Below are 15,099 nucleotides of genomic sequence, written 5' to 3' on the forward strand. Positions count from 1 at the left end.
GTTTGTGTATAGTTTTCTTTAACACATATATAAATGAAGAAATAAAAAAGTTGATTGCATATCATAGCTAACATATAATTAAGACTTTTTTGCTTAAGATCTTACAAAAAAACATACCTAAAGCCTCATGATATTTGTGATTAATTGTTGTATAGTCACATATAAGTTGTTTTTGTAAATGCTATGTATAGATGCTTCTTCATGAAAATGATAAAACTCTTAGAATTTATTGAGATTAATAGTCATGAATGATGATGTGGTTTTAACCATTTCCTAAATCTTTCATCCTATTATTTTAAAATATCATTTGAAATCTTACTTTATTGAAAGATACTGATCTAATAGATGACACTGTCAGTAATTATGTGTATCACCCAATTCAGTTAGTCAGTTTCTGGCTCCAAGTAACAGAATACCTGTCTAAAAGTGGCTTAAACAAAAGGGTGTTTCGCCGTTTGAGTCTTATTCTATAAAGGTCTGGAGTTAAGGAGTTGCCAGTACTGCCTCAGAAGTTCAATGATATCAGGACCCTCAGTTGACCTCATGTTCACAAAATCACCACTAGTGCTCCAGACACCACAGTTTCACCAACTGCATTAGGTGGGAAAAAGACACAAAGGATTTCTCCTCGAGCTTCTACATTTTTAGGAAAGAATATATTTGTCAGATGCCTCCCGCAGTCTTTATCTCAAGTCCCTTTGGCCTGAATGGGGTCACCTTCCTGTCCTTGGAACAGTCACTGCCAAAGCGGAGTGAGTTTACTGGCGTAGGCCAATCATCCTCTTGTAAAACTCGGGGTAAACTATACCTCTGAACTCCTTGCCACCTCCTACTTGAACAAAATAGGTTTTCTGGTGGCAAGAAAGCAAGAAACCAGCTTTGGACAAACAACAGTGTCTTCTACCTGGGCCGCTGTGTCCGTGGGCATTATTGCAGAGCTCTGCGTGGAGGGAAAGGAAAGCTAATCTTTGTCCGTCTTCCCTTAAATAGGCTACGGACATTTAAAAGACAGGGACTGTGTCTTTTTTATCTTGTCGTCTACAGCACCCAGCACAGTGCCTAACTGCCGAGGTGTTTTTTAGGTGCTTCTCAGCTGGAGTTAGCTTGTGTCGCGGTGCATCTGCTCCCGTGTTAAGCTTACAGTGTAAGACCAGTTCACTGACATGTATGAACATGCTCAGGCTATTTACTAGTAGAATGACAAGATTAAATTAAGACATTAGTGGATAATGAAGAAGTACTTCTGTAGAACACAGGTCAAAGGAAAAATACATTTAATCTATCAAAAAAAAAAAGGAAATGAGGTTAGTTTTGCAAGACTTGTTCTTACTGAATCAAAGCTGACTCATGTAATCACTGCTTCCTTTCCCAAGTGCTTACAAACTGTTTGTTTAATCATCAATGCAAGAGTTTTTCCAGGAATTGACATTAAGAACTAACAAATAGGTTTCACTTTTTCCTTTTTTAAAAATGATCTTCTGCCTCCCGATATCTTTCTCAATGATCATGATTCTTCAGAGATTACCAATAAGGGCTTCTCAATGACGTGTATAAGTTCCTTCAGTAGTTTTGGACTAGTCTGGACCCGGGTGCATTTAAAACAACCAGAAGCTCTTTTACTCTCTCCCTTATCTGAGTATTATTTCCCTTTTAACCACCTTTGGTGTCCCTTTGGGTGTTGGAAGATTATCCTTCTTGATAGTAAAACTGGAAACAAAATAGATGTTTAATAGTTTGGGGTTTGCTATTGCTTCAAACAACCATTCCTATCTTAAAACCCTCTAGTCCTTTGTTTCCCCCCCCACAAAGGCTCAACTCATTCCTAGTTTCCTAATGATATTCTCAGAAGTCCACTTTTATGTATTTCCTGTGATATCTAGCCTTGGAAGCAGCAGATGGGGGTAGGAGAAACATTGAATCTAGGCTTAGACTGGCCACTTACTGGCTGGGTAATGGTAACAGAACCTGGTACTTAGTAGGAACTCAATACGTATTAGTGGAAAGAAAGAAGAACGCTGGGCAAGAGGAATGACACTTTCATCTGCTGTAAAATGGAGACAGTATCTTTGAAAAGAGATCTCTTATGAATGTTGTGAGATCATAAAGTGAAAACATTTTGTAACCTATAAAGACATACATGCTGTACTTATGCATGCAACATGTATACACAGATATAAATAAGTAGGGATGTGGGTAGGAGGGTAGGTAAATAGAGCTATGCACAGGCTCCCATAAACACATGTGTGTGTGGCATGTAAGGTCCTGTTATGTTTAGAGATTTGTCAAAGAGAAGGGAACCATGTCTGGATTCTACCAGTGGAAGCCTTCCAGCTGAGAGTATCATGGTAGAATCACCAAGGGCTTCATTCTCTGCTTTGTTTTCTTGACACTGGGTTTTATCAGTTTAAGGAGAGCTTATCAAACTCTAGGGAATTTACACTAAGCTAAATCCATAAGATTCTTAAACAAAAAAAAAAAAAAATTTACCGAATTCAAAGGCAGGTGTACTGCTAGAATAATTGAATTTGCATATCATTTAAGCCACTTCTTGGGCAAGCCCACCAAAGAGATCACAATACAAATCAGATTGTTGCTTTGTTCTTTTAGAACAAAAGGAATATATCCATTAAATTATGCCAGCATAGCCTAATGAATGCCTCTTTAATTAACTAATATCCATAGCTATCATTTATTGAGAACATCCCCTGTGCTGGGGACTATACTTTGTTTTAGTTTATAAGCATTATTTCCTTGATTTATTTATTTGTTTACTTATTTTTGGCTTACAAACAACAAAAACTAATGTCTTGAAATTCTGGAGGCTAGTAAATCTAAGATCAAGATGCCAGCAAATCTGGGGTCTGACTAGAACCTGCTTCCTGGTTCATAAATGGCCATCTTCTCCCTGTGTCCTCACATGGCAAAAGGGAGCTCTCTACCCTTAATTCTTAAAACAACCACATTCCTAAAACAATGTGATTATTATCCCATTTTACAGAGAAGAAAATTTTGATTTAGATAAGTTACTTATCTTGCCCAAGATCATAGCTCACTCTCAATTTCTATCCTGTGTCATCTGTCACAGTTTCCCACATTAGCCATAAGAACAACACCTTCACCCCTGCACGATGATGGAAAAATACTGGCAAAAACATGCCCATATTCTAGATTCCTTGCTGACTATCAGTGTTTGGTCAATGTATTTTTCTAGTCAGATAGTCAGTACAATCAATTAGCTGTGAATTTAATCAGATTCCTCACTTACTAAGGATACACCTGGTTGTATCCATCGGGTTGGTGACTTTAAATGGTCACCTTTTGCTACGGTGCTTAATAGTTTTTGTTCTCAGAGGGCAATTTTGTCTTCACCTTATCCCCTGCTTCTAAAAGCATCCTACTATAGCCCAGATACATACCAACCATCCCCATTCTAGTATCTAAAGTTTTATGGGTTATTTTGGAAAGCCGTGTTGATTTACTGTTTCCCATTTTTCTTCTTCATGTGATTGAATTATTTAATTTTTTATCATCACATCTCTCTTCAGCCATTTTTTTCTTTTAGGGTGACCAGTAATTCAAGTCATGTAGTATGTACTTATTGAGACCCCATTATTTACTAAGCATTGCTAAATGCTAAGCATATAGCAGTAAGTAAAACAAGGTTCCTGCTCTCAATGAGTTTATATTGGGAAAGACGGAGCAGTAAATAGGAAAAGCTGATCCTTTCTCTGGACCTGCTTATAATCAGCTTTTCTGAGTTCATTTCCCATGGCTGCATTTTTCTTCACTCCCACATACTCTAAGAGTGACATGGTAACGTTCTCCCATGATAACCATTATTTATACTTGTAGGATTTGTTTGATTTTTGGTCTGGGGGTGTTTTTGATGGTCAGAATTATTTCCAGATCAGCAATTTTCTTCTTAAATCGTTTGGGTTCAAAATGTCAACAAAGGAATTCAAAATTTTATTATATACTTTGCTTTTAGCAGACTTACCTGAGCATGCCGCAGGTAAAAATTTTAGTCAGAATAGTGAGAATATGATTATAATAGTAATACCATGCAAATTAAACCAGGCATATGATTATAATAGTAGCACAATGAAAATTAGACTAAGCATAGTTTATTGATTCCTTGATGATTCAGAGACTAGTTTATCACGTTGCCACGACAACGTCCAGATCAGGTCTAAAAATTATAACATAAAATAGTTGGGTAAGTGGAAGTAGACCTGGGAAAATTTTGAATATTGGTACCAGTATGGATCAAAATCTGGAAGCACTGTGAAAATCTATTACAAATTAATTGAGAAATGTACTGAATTTTAGAATTGGAATACGAAGCATGCATACCATCTACCATTGCACTGAAGTGAATCATTGGCCTCACATGCTTCCTTTGGGGTCAGTACAAGTCAAAATATGTTGCTAGGAAAGTTCCTCAAAAATGTTAATATTTAAACATTGAGTTACACCTTATCAGTCTGAAACTCTTAATTCAGATTTGAATTTGGGATAACAAGTTCCTTTCATCCTTCCTGCCTCCCTCCTTTTCCTCAACTAACCCATATTTTAGCTCCTACTATGTACAAAGACAGTACCTATTAGGATTCCATGTGAACAGAAAAATTTGAAGTAATATATGAAACAGAAATGGTCTTAAGTCTGCAGTTCCCAAACGGAGTGTCAAGGAACCCTGGGATGTCACAGTGAATTCACAGGGTGCTGCAGGGCAATTCATCCTTTTCAGGGAAACACAGAAGACAGAGCAACATCTGTCAGTGCCCAGACTATTAGCTGAGTTAGTTCTGTGTTTCAACATTAGATAGTGCTGCATTCTTTTCAGTGACGTCTTAGCTTTGTGGAACTAGTTTTTGGGAGTTGCTATGATAAGAAACAAGAGCTGCAGTGTGAAACAGATGCAAGTGGTGGGGCCAGGTATGACCCCAAGGCTTAAGAAACTACAGTGTCCAGCAGGTGCACACGTCCCTTTAGTAAGTAAACTTGGTTATTTAAGATGGAAGTAACAATGCTGTTTTTCTTTCAGTTTAGGAGTATTTTCAAATAGCTACTAAGTTATTAAGACTTAAGTATTATTTAGGTCTAACAACTTAATAAACAGAACTGTTAGCTATTTCTCTCAGCCTAGGGACAACATGAAAAATCCCTGACACACCAAGGGTAGTATGATTTGAAAAAGTTTGGGAACCTTGTTCGTAGGTAGTGATCATTCTAGAAACTCAGTAGCTTTATCATACTTTTAAAATACAGCTCCCTTTCATTATTTTTTAGATAAACTCAATGAACCTCAAAAGGTTCTTCATTTACGCGTATTGTCCTGATTTTATTTCCTTAAGCTATTCCCGTGTCCCTTCTTCTGAATTCATAAGTTTTCAAAGTTCCCAGCTTGTTTTTTTTTTTTATCATGAGAGGGCTATGTGTGGTGTGGGTAAGGCTGTACACAGATGCACACTCTGTGTGGGGGCAGGGATGGAAGGCTCAGCAGCAGCCATTATGATATGAAGCTTCAGTCAAATGCTTGCAAGATGGTACCTGCCTACCTATATACCTGCTTAGCTTATGAGCATGGAAAAGATTTGCTGTATTCTTTAAAAGCTACTTATCTTGAGTGTAGTTTTACTTTTTTGTTCTTGTTGACTTGTAAAATACCCATTTGCAGCCATCTTATACAAATAGGTGTTTTCCTATTGGTTTATCCTGAGTCACTAAATATATCTTTTCCAAGTAGAATTTTCGAAGATTGCTAGTATCTACAATTAAAATGTATTTTAAATTTCCCTAAGGATAAACCATAAATTACTTCAAATGGATTGGTATTAAACCAATGTATTAGTTAATACTGATCTTTAAAAGTCATGAGTTAAAAGAGACGACATTTGTTATGGTTTTGCTTTATTGCTAGGAGGATATCACTGGCCACTCCTCGACAGCTTTATAAATCTTCCAACATGACTCAGCGTTGGCAAAGAAGGGAAATTTCAAACTTCGAATATTTGATGTTCCTTAACACAATAGCAGGTAAGACAGCTCATTCTTTAATTTCATACTACGTTTGTGTTCATCAGAATCATTGGTAATATGACTTGATGGAATACACATTTTCCTTGGAATTCAAATGCAGCATTAGAATAAATATTGAAACACCCACGTTAAATGTGATCAGAAACTCTACAAGCTGGTACTGAGGTTTTAGATGCATTTGTTGTTGAAGAGGCTTTTCCTTGCTCTCCTTTTGCCATTTCCTTTGCTGACAGCTTTGTCTGAAGGTTTATTAGAGTCAACAAACCATTGCCAGAAAGTGTCTGGAAATAATAATGGGAAAATGTAATTTCCCTACTTTGTCATTCTCAGCAATAGCAGCTAGACAGGAGAATAACAACAGGATTCTGCCTAGTACAGATGTCACCTGGATTATGGCATGATTGGGTTACAGGATCTTTTTTTCTTAAAATCTTCAAATAAAAATATAAAATCAGATTGGATTTCTAAATGATGAGTAACTGCCATCAACCTCAGCAGTACGATGCTTGTAAATTAGAAGAAGGAAATGGCTTTGTTTTTCTGCTAAATCGGGGGCTGTCAGTGGTTAAACATGTTTATGAGATTTAAGTATCTCTTTCTTTTTTCCTAAATTAAGCTCCAGAAGCCCTTATTCATGTTGAATTACAAAAAGTTTATTTCTATAAATCAGGCTCTACAAAAACTTTTTGGAATCAGATGAATTGAAGTAACTACATAAATACACACGCTTCCCTTTGGTTATTGTTCTATTATGAATAAAGGCTCGGAACCATGAATGTAGAGCCCTGTTCTCTGAATCAGTGCTTAAAAGGATAAGTGTGTAATAGCACTCTTGAAATCGATCATGTATGTGTGAATATGGATGCTTTAGGGATATACATACTAAATATGGGTGATACAGATATGTATTAGATAGGCAAGAGAACGCAATTTGTGAACAAAGGGGATAAGAGCTGTCGGAAATGGTTTTGCACTTTAATCATTTAAAACATATTGCAATGTTAATGCCTTTGCTAATAGGACACTAGAGGTACAACCAAAGGGTTATTACATAATTAAATTTTGGTATGTATTTTATATGCATGTTTCTGTTATATACATACAGTTTCACATATATGAAGATATACACACTTCAAGGTATACACACACGACATATTTCATATATATATATCAGTATACATGATGTTTATATCTTAAAGAAACCTATTTACTCCCTCAAAGACACAGGAAATGGGTTATACTGTTTAACTAGCACATATCGTTTACATGGATAGGTAGAGTGGACTTAAATATCTGAAACGTAAAAACCTCATTAGCTAACAGCGTGATGTAGCAGAAAGAAGCTTCAATGCCAAAGAGAAGAAAGGTAAAATCTCAGATGTGCCAACTTTGTCCTACAGCATAGGCAGAATTTCAAGTTTTAACCCTATCTTGGACTTTACTCTTTCAGTAACCATATTTAATGTGTTCACATCGGTTATAATAAGTGATATGTTTGGTCTTCTGTCATCTCATTTTGTACTATTTTTAAAGTGTTTTCTTATTTTTTGCATTGTTTTGTTTTTCTTTAGCCTTATACATTGTTGCCCACTTTGTTAGTGATTTAGAATGTAGTCATCTTGTTAGTAATTCTCCTAGACATATGTTTAAACTTTTTAAAACCCTCTAAAATATATTTGTCTTATTTTTGAACTCAAAAATGAATCAACTTTAACTCAATTTACTCCTTATTCATTGCCTATCTCTGTCGATATTTACTACCTAGAATCCGTATTCTTACTGAACTCTTGTTTTTTGGGGTCCATATATTTTGCATATTATGAAGAATTTCAGATGCCATTAAAATTTTCTTCTTGCTAATGCAGTTTATTACTTTCAGCTATGTGGATCTTTACCTGATTTTTAGGATGGTGTTTGTTCTTTCCGGTCTTCTGCAGTATTTTCGCATATTCGGTGTGTTAGACTTTTGTGTTATCCTTGAGAAATCTATCAATACTCATTGTCTGCCATATGTCGTAGATGGGCATATGATTTTTTCCTTGGCTGTGCCAGCTACTTGGAGCTGTTATATGTAAAACTGGAAGACGAGGGGCTAAACCTCACTCACAACTCAGTTTCCAGTCAAGCCGGCATTCATAATAAGCTGTTCTGCTATTCTAAGATGGGATTCTTGCTGTCTTTCTGGTTAGAATGTGGTCTAGTTCATTGTTTTTAAGGACTTTGCTGGTGTCCATCCTTTTGCACTACATTTTAGTGATGTCAGATACTTCCCACAGTATGGTACAGTACCACCTATAACCACTGCCCCCTGCATGCCTGTTGCTTTCTGGGAGTTTCTTTCTCTGTCAAGCTTGGAAAGATTGCAGTCTGGATAGAGATCCAGGGGATTGTGATCCCTTCTGAAAGCTACACCTGAGCAATACAGACATTTTTTTTTTTTCCCTGATTGAGACAGTCTTTGGGTTTCTGGGCCAGAGCATGCAGAAGGGATATTTATGTGCCATTCTACTCCTTTGAATCATTGCGGTCTGTTTTATTTGATGACATAAAGAAGGTAGAGGCCACTGGCTTTTTTAAAAAGAATTTATTGGGCTTTTCCTTTACAGTGATTGTAACTAAACATTAAAATCTGTCTGCTGTAGACAGTGGGATAAAAAGAAGTATAAAATTGGGACTAGGAACACAGCACTTACAACTGGATGGGTAAATGAAATATACATAAATAATAGAGCATTTTAAGAGCTGATATTAAGTGCTGAATAAGAGCTGTAAATAATGAATGCTATGAGAGCTAAGCAGAGTGGAGGAATTTTAAATATGTGTTTGTCTGGGGAGTGAAAAAAGAGCAGAGCTTTACAAATTTCTGCCAGTCGGATATGGGATGTGTTCAGTGGACATGAGTAGCATATCTTGGCTGGAACAAGATAATAAGAGGAGATAATATTGGAGCTATCAGTAAGAGCCAGATTATAAAGAGCCTGATCTTAGACTCTTAGGAGTCAGTGTGATTTTGGAGTAGAAGGGAATGCAGTGTGGAGTTTTAGGAAAATTAAACTGGTAACAGTGTATGGCCTGAATCAGAAATGAGATAGCCTAAAGCTGGGGAGAGCTGTTGATAGGAGAGTTTGACAGGTCTCCAGATAGGAAGTCAATTTGTTCAGTTTTTTAGTAAATAGTTACTGAACACACACTCTGGTGCAGAGAAAACGAAAGTGTGGTTTCTGCCTCTGAAGAGATCATGGTGTAGTCAGCAAACACCCGTGCACACCAGCAATTCCAGGAGAAAGTGATCATCGTTAGAACAGGAGAATATACAGAGCCGTTTGGAGGCACAGATCTAGACAGCATTACTTATAACTAAGAGATCAGGAAAAGCTTCTCATAGGTAACACTTAAATTGGAAATTGTAATATGAGAAAGAATCACTAGAAAGTAAACAGAGGGCATTCCAAGAGGAAAGAAGACGTGGGGTGATGAGCTGGATTAGAGTAGTGGCAGCAGGTCTGGCAAACAGAGAATGAGAGAGAGAGAGAGAGCTGCATGACTCCATATACAGTGTCCTTACAGAAAAAGTAGAAATCACTGTGACGTGAACACCGTGTGTTCAGTGGTTGACAAGTGTGGCCCCCTGACTGGCAGTATCAGTGTCACTTGGGGACTCATTAGAGGTGCATATCCTCAGACTCCTCCTCAAACCTGCTGAATCAGAAACCCCAGGAGTGGGGCCCAGCAACGTGCACTTCGGCAAGCCTTCTAGGTGGTTTTGATGCATGCGCAGTTTAAGCACCATTGCCCTAGCCATTTAAGACCTAATTATCAGCACAATATTTGCATATAAAGACATTTAGAACATACAAGAGGGCATGCAGTTACGTTACATTAACAGTCCTAAAAGTTTACAGAAGTGGGAGATGAGGATGAGCCAGTCTTCTCAAGGGAAGCCTTGTGGAAAAGGTGAGCTTTGAGTTGAGTTAGCTCCTCAAGGATTTTGTCTATAATAATGATGATCCAGGCAACATGAACCTTTATACAGAATTAGAAGGACAGTTGAAAATAGTCACGAATGAAAATGTCCTGAGGTACTCTTCCCGGATATATTCCTGCTAATTCTTCCCTGGCCATCATTCTGAAGCTGTAAGTAGGAGTGCCATCGTGTATTGAGGACCAGCATTGAAGATTTAGGTGATGGTTTCATAGAGAAGCTTCACTAAAGAGAAACTGAACCCCAAGGTGGTGTAGCAAAGGCCTCAGCAGGTGCCACAGGGAGCCAGGAGCTAGGACAAGCCTTCGAAGGTGTCTTGCCTTGAAGCAAGGGGGCCAGGCCTTCGTTACCTCCTCCACACTGCTGTCACTAGAGCAGGCTCCTGAGAAGGAGACCGGACGTTGGTCCAGAGGGCTTTCCTCCAACAGTGGTGACTCCTGGGGAGGAACTTAGCTGAGTACCTACCACCAGCCACAATATCACAACATGGCCACCAACCTAGCGTCCAGGATACTCGTGGTTCCCAGAATCACGTGGGGGGCTTGCTCCAACACGGATCATTGGGCCCCATCCCCACAGGTTCTGACTCAGTAGATTGAAGGTGGGGCTCAAGAATTTGCATTTCTAACAAATCCCCGGGTGATGCTGATGCCACTGGTCTAGGGTCTGCCCCTTGAGAACCACAGCTCTACGGTGATATTCTTTAAAAGACATACCTAAAGATAATCGTATTAATCTTCTGTAGCACTCACATCTTCAGTGGCGCTGTCTGTATCACACATGTCGGCACTTATGGTAATGTGGCCTTAGCACTTTATGTCTGTGTTTCATCTTTCTAATGAGATTACAAGATCGCTACAGGAAAAAAAAAAAAAAAGTTTTGCCAAGTAAATACCCCTCAGATTGAACTGATTTAATACTTAGGCTTTGCGAGTGTTTTGCTTGATTGTGTGATCTATTATGTGAATTTACTAGAATTGCTAGATGAGATACTCTTTACATTTCCTTGATTAAAGAGAAGGGTTACAGAATGAGAATCTGGAAAGATGAAACAATCTTTCTTGGCTTCACATTTTTAAAAATACAGGCTAATGTGACTTAGTAAATCTACATTTTCTGTAAAAAAGAATTTTGGTTCCTGTCTTACACTCTCAGACTTACCTTTTTTCTCCAAAATATTTTAACACGAAATACAAAGTACATTTATGCCCTATTTGTTGTTCTCCATTTTTTTAAGGTCTGTCATAATTGGCCAATTTTGCTGTTCTCCTTTCTGGATACTTTTAAAAATGAGACTCTGTATAAAGCATATAGCACCAGTGTCTTAGTATTAATGCAGTATTAGATTTTTTTATACCCTCATGTGATATATGTATATATGTGTAACTGCATATAAATACACATTTTATTATATATAGGTGAGTTTTGTAAAAAAAAAAAAAAAGAAAGCTTTATATGGTAAAAGAATTTTATCAAAAATTCAGAAAACATACTGTTTCTGAAAGACACCTAAAAGCCCACACGTGTTTCATGTCCTATGGTTTGTTCTACTTATAAATTTAATAAATACTCATTTTAAAAAATTGGAAATATGGGAAAGAGTAATTAAAAAAATAACTCACTCGTAAGCCTGGCAGTTTAGACATCACATTCAACAATGTTGGTAGTGTTTCTCCTTTTTCTTTTTCCATGTGTGCTGTCTCGTTGGGAACCTCGTACACATACAGGTTCAGTTCCTTCTTTTTTGATTCCATTAAATATTCTTGGAAGACATGATTTTTAAAACTGCTTGAAAGTCTAGCTCAGGACTCTGGTATAATTTATGTAACTATTTTTGAAACATGCTTTTTTTGTTTTCAAAGAACTTAAATTTTGAAAGATTTATGTAGAAGAATTTTTTCTTTTTTTTTTTTACATGTAGAAGAATTTTAATGATGTTTAGAGTTCAAATAAAAATGTGGTTTCAACCTCTAAGTCCTGGCTTTGACCTGATTTCTGTTCCTTGTGTTCTGAAAGATACAACCTACGCCTCATTTTATACCTTATTTGATACTACCATGAACAAGACGTTAAAATCTGGCATTCTTGCATTTAAGAAAATAGCAGAGTGATTGCTAACATAGCTTTGTGTAAATGATTCCGTTAGGTCTGAGAATTTTTTAAAGGTTTTCAAGTTGTGTTTCATATGATCAGCTAATGAATTCAGCACCACTTCCCCAACCCCAACCTTTTTCTCCTGTTTAGCATTTTCCACTTTTTTACTCTGTGATGTACAAGCCCTCCCTGGTTAATTATGTATATATTTAGCTACTGCATGTGTTGGGCTTATTATTGTCATCTAATTAGATGTAACTTGAACTGCTTGCTTCTAGAAAAATCATTAAAAATTCTTTCCTAATGACCTAGAGATGACAAAATGTCTGTAAAGTGTGAAGAAGCAGACAAGCAGAGGAACATCGCTCTTAAAGAGTGTTAATCCAGATGCTGCGATCATCTAATTAAACAATATTTTGCTGTCATTAACATTTTCACCAAGGAATTGCAGTTATAATTTCTTTGTCAGCTGTCTCTAGATCACTTTACCTTCAAAACTAAAGTGCCATATAAAAACATTAAATTGGATGGTTTAATTAAAAAGTTTTTTTTTAAATGAAGAAACATATCCAGTGTTTTTGAGATCTCATTTACTGTGCTTCACTTTTATTGTTTGAGTAGATTAGTGTCAAAGGCTTGCAATATTTAATATTCATCTTCTAAGATAAAACCTTATAAGCATAGTTAGTAAAAAAAAAAAAAAATCATCCCTTACCACTGCTGGAAAAGGAAAGAACCCTACCAATTACAGCACAAGGTTATTTACTAAACTTCAATTATCCTAAAAAAAAAAAAAAAAAAAAACACAAAACATAAGTAACAAAGAACAGAACAGTTGATAAATAGGTACCTCCAAGTAACAGGTTTTACTTTGGAAATATTTCACTTTTTTCGCTAATTTAGTAAACAGTCATTTTTTTTTTGTTCTTTTCACAAAGATGTTGAGTAAAATAATTAAGTAACAATGCTAATTCAGGAATGAAAAATCCCAAAGTACCTTTTACTTATTCTTTTTCATCCATGTGATTTTTAAAGATATTGTGCATTTATAATTTAAAAAAATTGTATATTGAGTATCCATAGAGTAAGGCTTTTATATGAAAATTTTTATTGAAAGAGGTTTGACTCTAGGTAAGTACACTGATTTATAAAATTTCTTGTATTTATTAGGATTTAAATGATGCTATCAGCTTTACTAATTTAAAAGTTGCTAAATTTTTGTTAAGATTTATTTTGAAGGAAACTTCCATTGATTATTAAAAATGAATTACAAAAAATGAAGGACAGAGCAGTTGCCATAAGCTGTAACTCTTGTCATCAATCAATTCTGTGTGTGTCTGTTTTAAAGACGATGGTTTCTTTCTTTGCATGTTTTCCAGAAATACCATTATATTATTTCCTATATTAGAAAATCATTTCTATTAAAAGGCTGGTGTCTTCAAATGTAGTCTCTATTTTTATGCTGTTTGTATTTATATGATACATTTAAGTACTAAGTCAATATAAATTGTCTTTTTATTTATTTTATTTTGACAATTCTTTTCCTTAGTATATATGGAATAAAACCTTATCAGAAAATTTAAAAACAATTATGGTATCTAATTTTCAGCTATTTTATTTATATAAGTAATATAAATATAAATATATGTTACAGGAATAACAGCAACATCATTCTAGAAAAATACACTCATTTACTGGAATAGCTATTTTTCATTGAGGCCTACAGATTTTTAAGTATAATGGTAACCTAGAAAATGACAGAGCCCTAAATATGCCACAAGCCCAGTTTGAATCCCAGAAATACCTCTGCCTAGGCAATTGGACTCTGTATATATACATATATAGAAAAAAAGTTCCTGAGAGTCCTCAGGTGTCCTAGGCTGACATAATATGTGAGCTGTCAGTAACACATTTCAAATTTTAGTATTTTACACATGGTGCTTTACAGTGATACTGCTTTAGCGGAACATTCTTGTGCACGAGACGTTAATAAAGGTTCCGAATTTGTGTTTATTCTTATCAGTCTGATTCTTCACAGTCGACTTATGGACATAAAACAGGTGCATTCATTGGCTGAGCCGTCTGGCCGCAGACACTGCCTTCGAGCTTAACACGCATGCTCACAGTGTCGTTCTCTCTCATGTATGCTACTCTGCCCCAGGCAGTCCTCGTCCGCCAAAGACACTATCCTGCAATCTTAATTCCTTTTCTCACCTGGCTATTTGTTCACCTAAAATTTGGTTCATCTTATCCCATTTTTATCACCTCTGTATTCATTCCTTAAACAAACTTTTATAGGCAGACGGTATGTTTGAGATTAAAAACGAAACAAGCCCTAGACTCTACATTCACGTGTTTACAGAGTGATGGAGAAGCAGGCAAGTAAACAGCGATGTGTATCAGCGGCAACCCGAGTCCGCATGAGCGCTGTAGGGGGAGAACAAAGGGGAACCTAACCTGCCTCTCACCTCAGTCCAGGAAGTGGAACGTGGAAGCAACATCCTGCTTTCTATCTGTTACCTCTGTCAATTTACATATTTAAAGCAATATATCATTCTGTTGTGATGATGCAGCAATATATGATTCTGTTGATGCAGAGATTCGTATCATTAACAGATAAATAGTCACCTTGTAAGATGTTTATGAAATGAATGAATTTGATCTGATACTGGTAAAAGCAGATTTAGTTCTCCCTTGGATCACTGTTGGTTTTTTCCTACTTCACAACCACATTTACCAATTGCTACAAAAAATAGGTATCATTTAATGACAATTCTTGATGCCAAACAAGATAATGTATGCATGCATATCTATGTTACTCTTATGCTCTGTGTGATGTGTGCGCTAAAGCATTCTAGATGAAATCCGTATCACTGAATACTGGGGAAATTGCTCTTTTGTATAAATTCAAATGGAAATTAGGAAGTTACCCATGATCAGATTCTAACATAGTTTTGCAAAAAAAAAAAAAAAAAAAATTT

The 15,099-nt window shown here is 36.3% G+C and overlaps 1 protein-coding gene across 6 annotated transcripts in view; it reads left to right on the forward strand.

The window, feature by feature from the left end:
* Window positions 1–15,099, forward strand: part of NBEA (neurobeachin) — a 651,237-nt gene that overhangs the window by 536,619 nt on the left and 99,519 nt on the right. For all 6 annotated transcript variants that reach the window (XM_034665060.1, XM_034665062.1, XM_034665064.1 and 3 more), the window contains one exon: window positions 5,924–6,039. In XM_034665060.1, coding sequence (XP_034520951.1) covers window positions 5,924–6,039 — 116 coding nt within the window. The remainder of the gene's footprint in view (window positions 1–5,923; window positions 6,040–15,099) is intronic.

This window comes from Ailuropoda melanoleuca, chromosome 7, assembly GCF_002007445.2.
Source record: "Ailuropoda melanoleuca isolate Jingjing chromosome 7, ASM200744v2, whole genome shotgun sequence".
Taxonomy (NCBI): domain Eukaryota; kingdom Metazoa; phylum Chordata; class Mammalia; order Carnivora; family Ursidae; genus Ailuropoda; species Ailuropoda melanoleuca.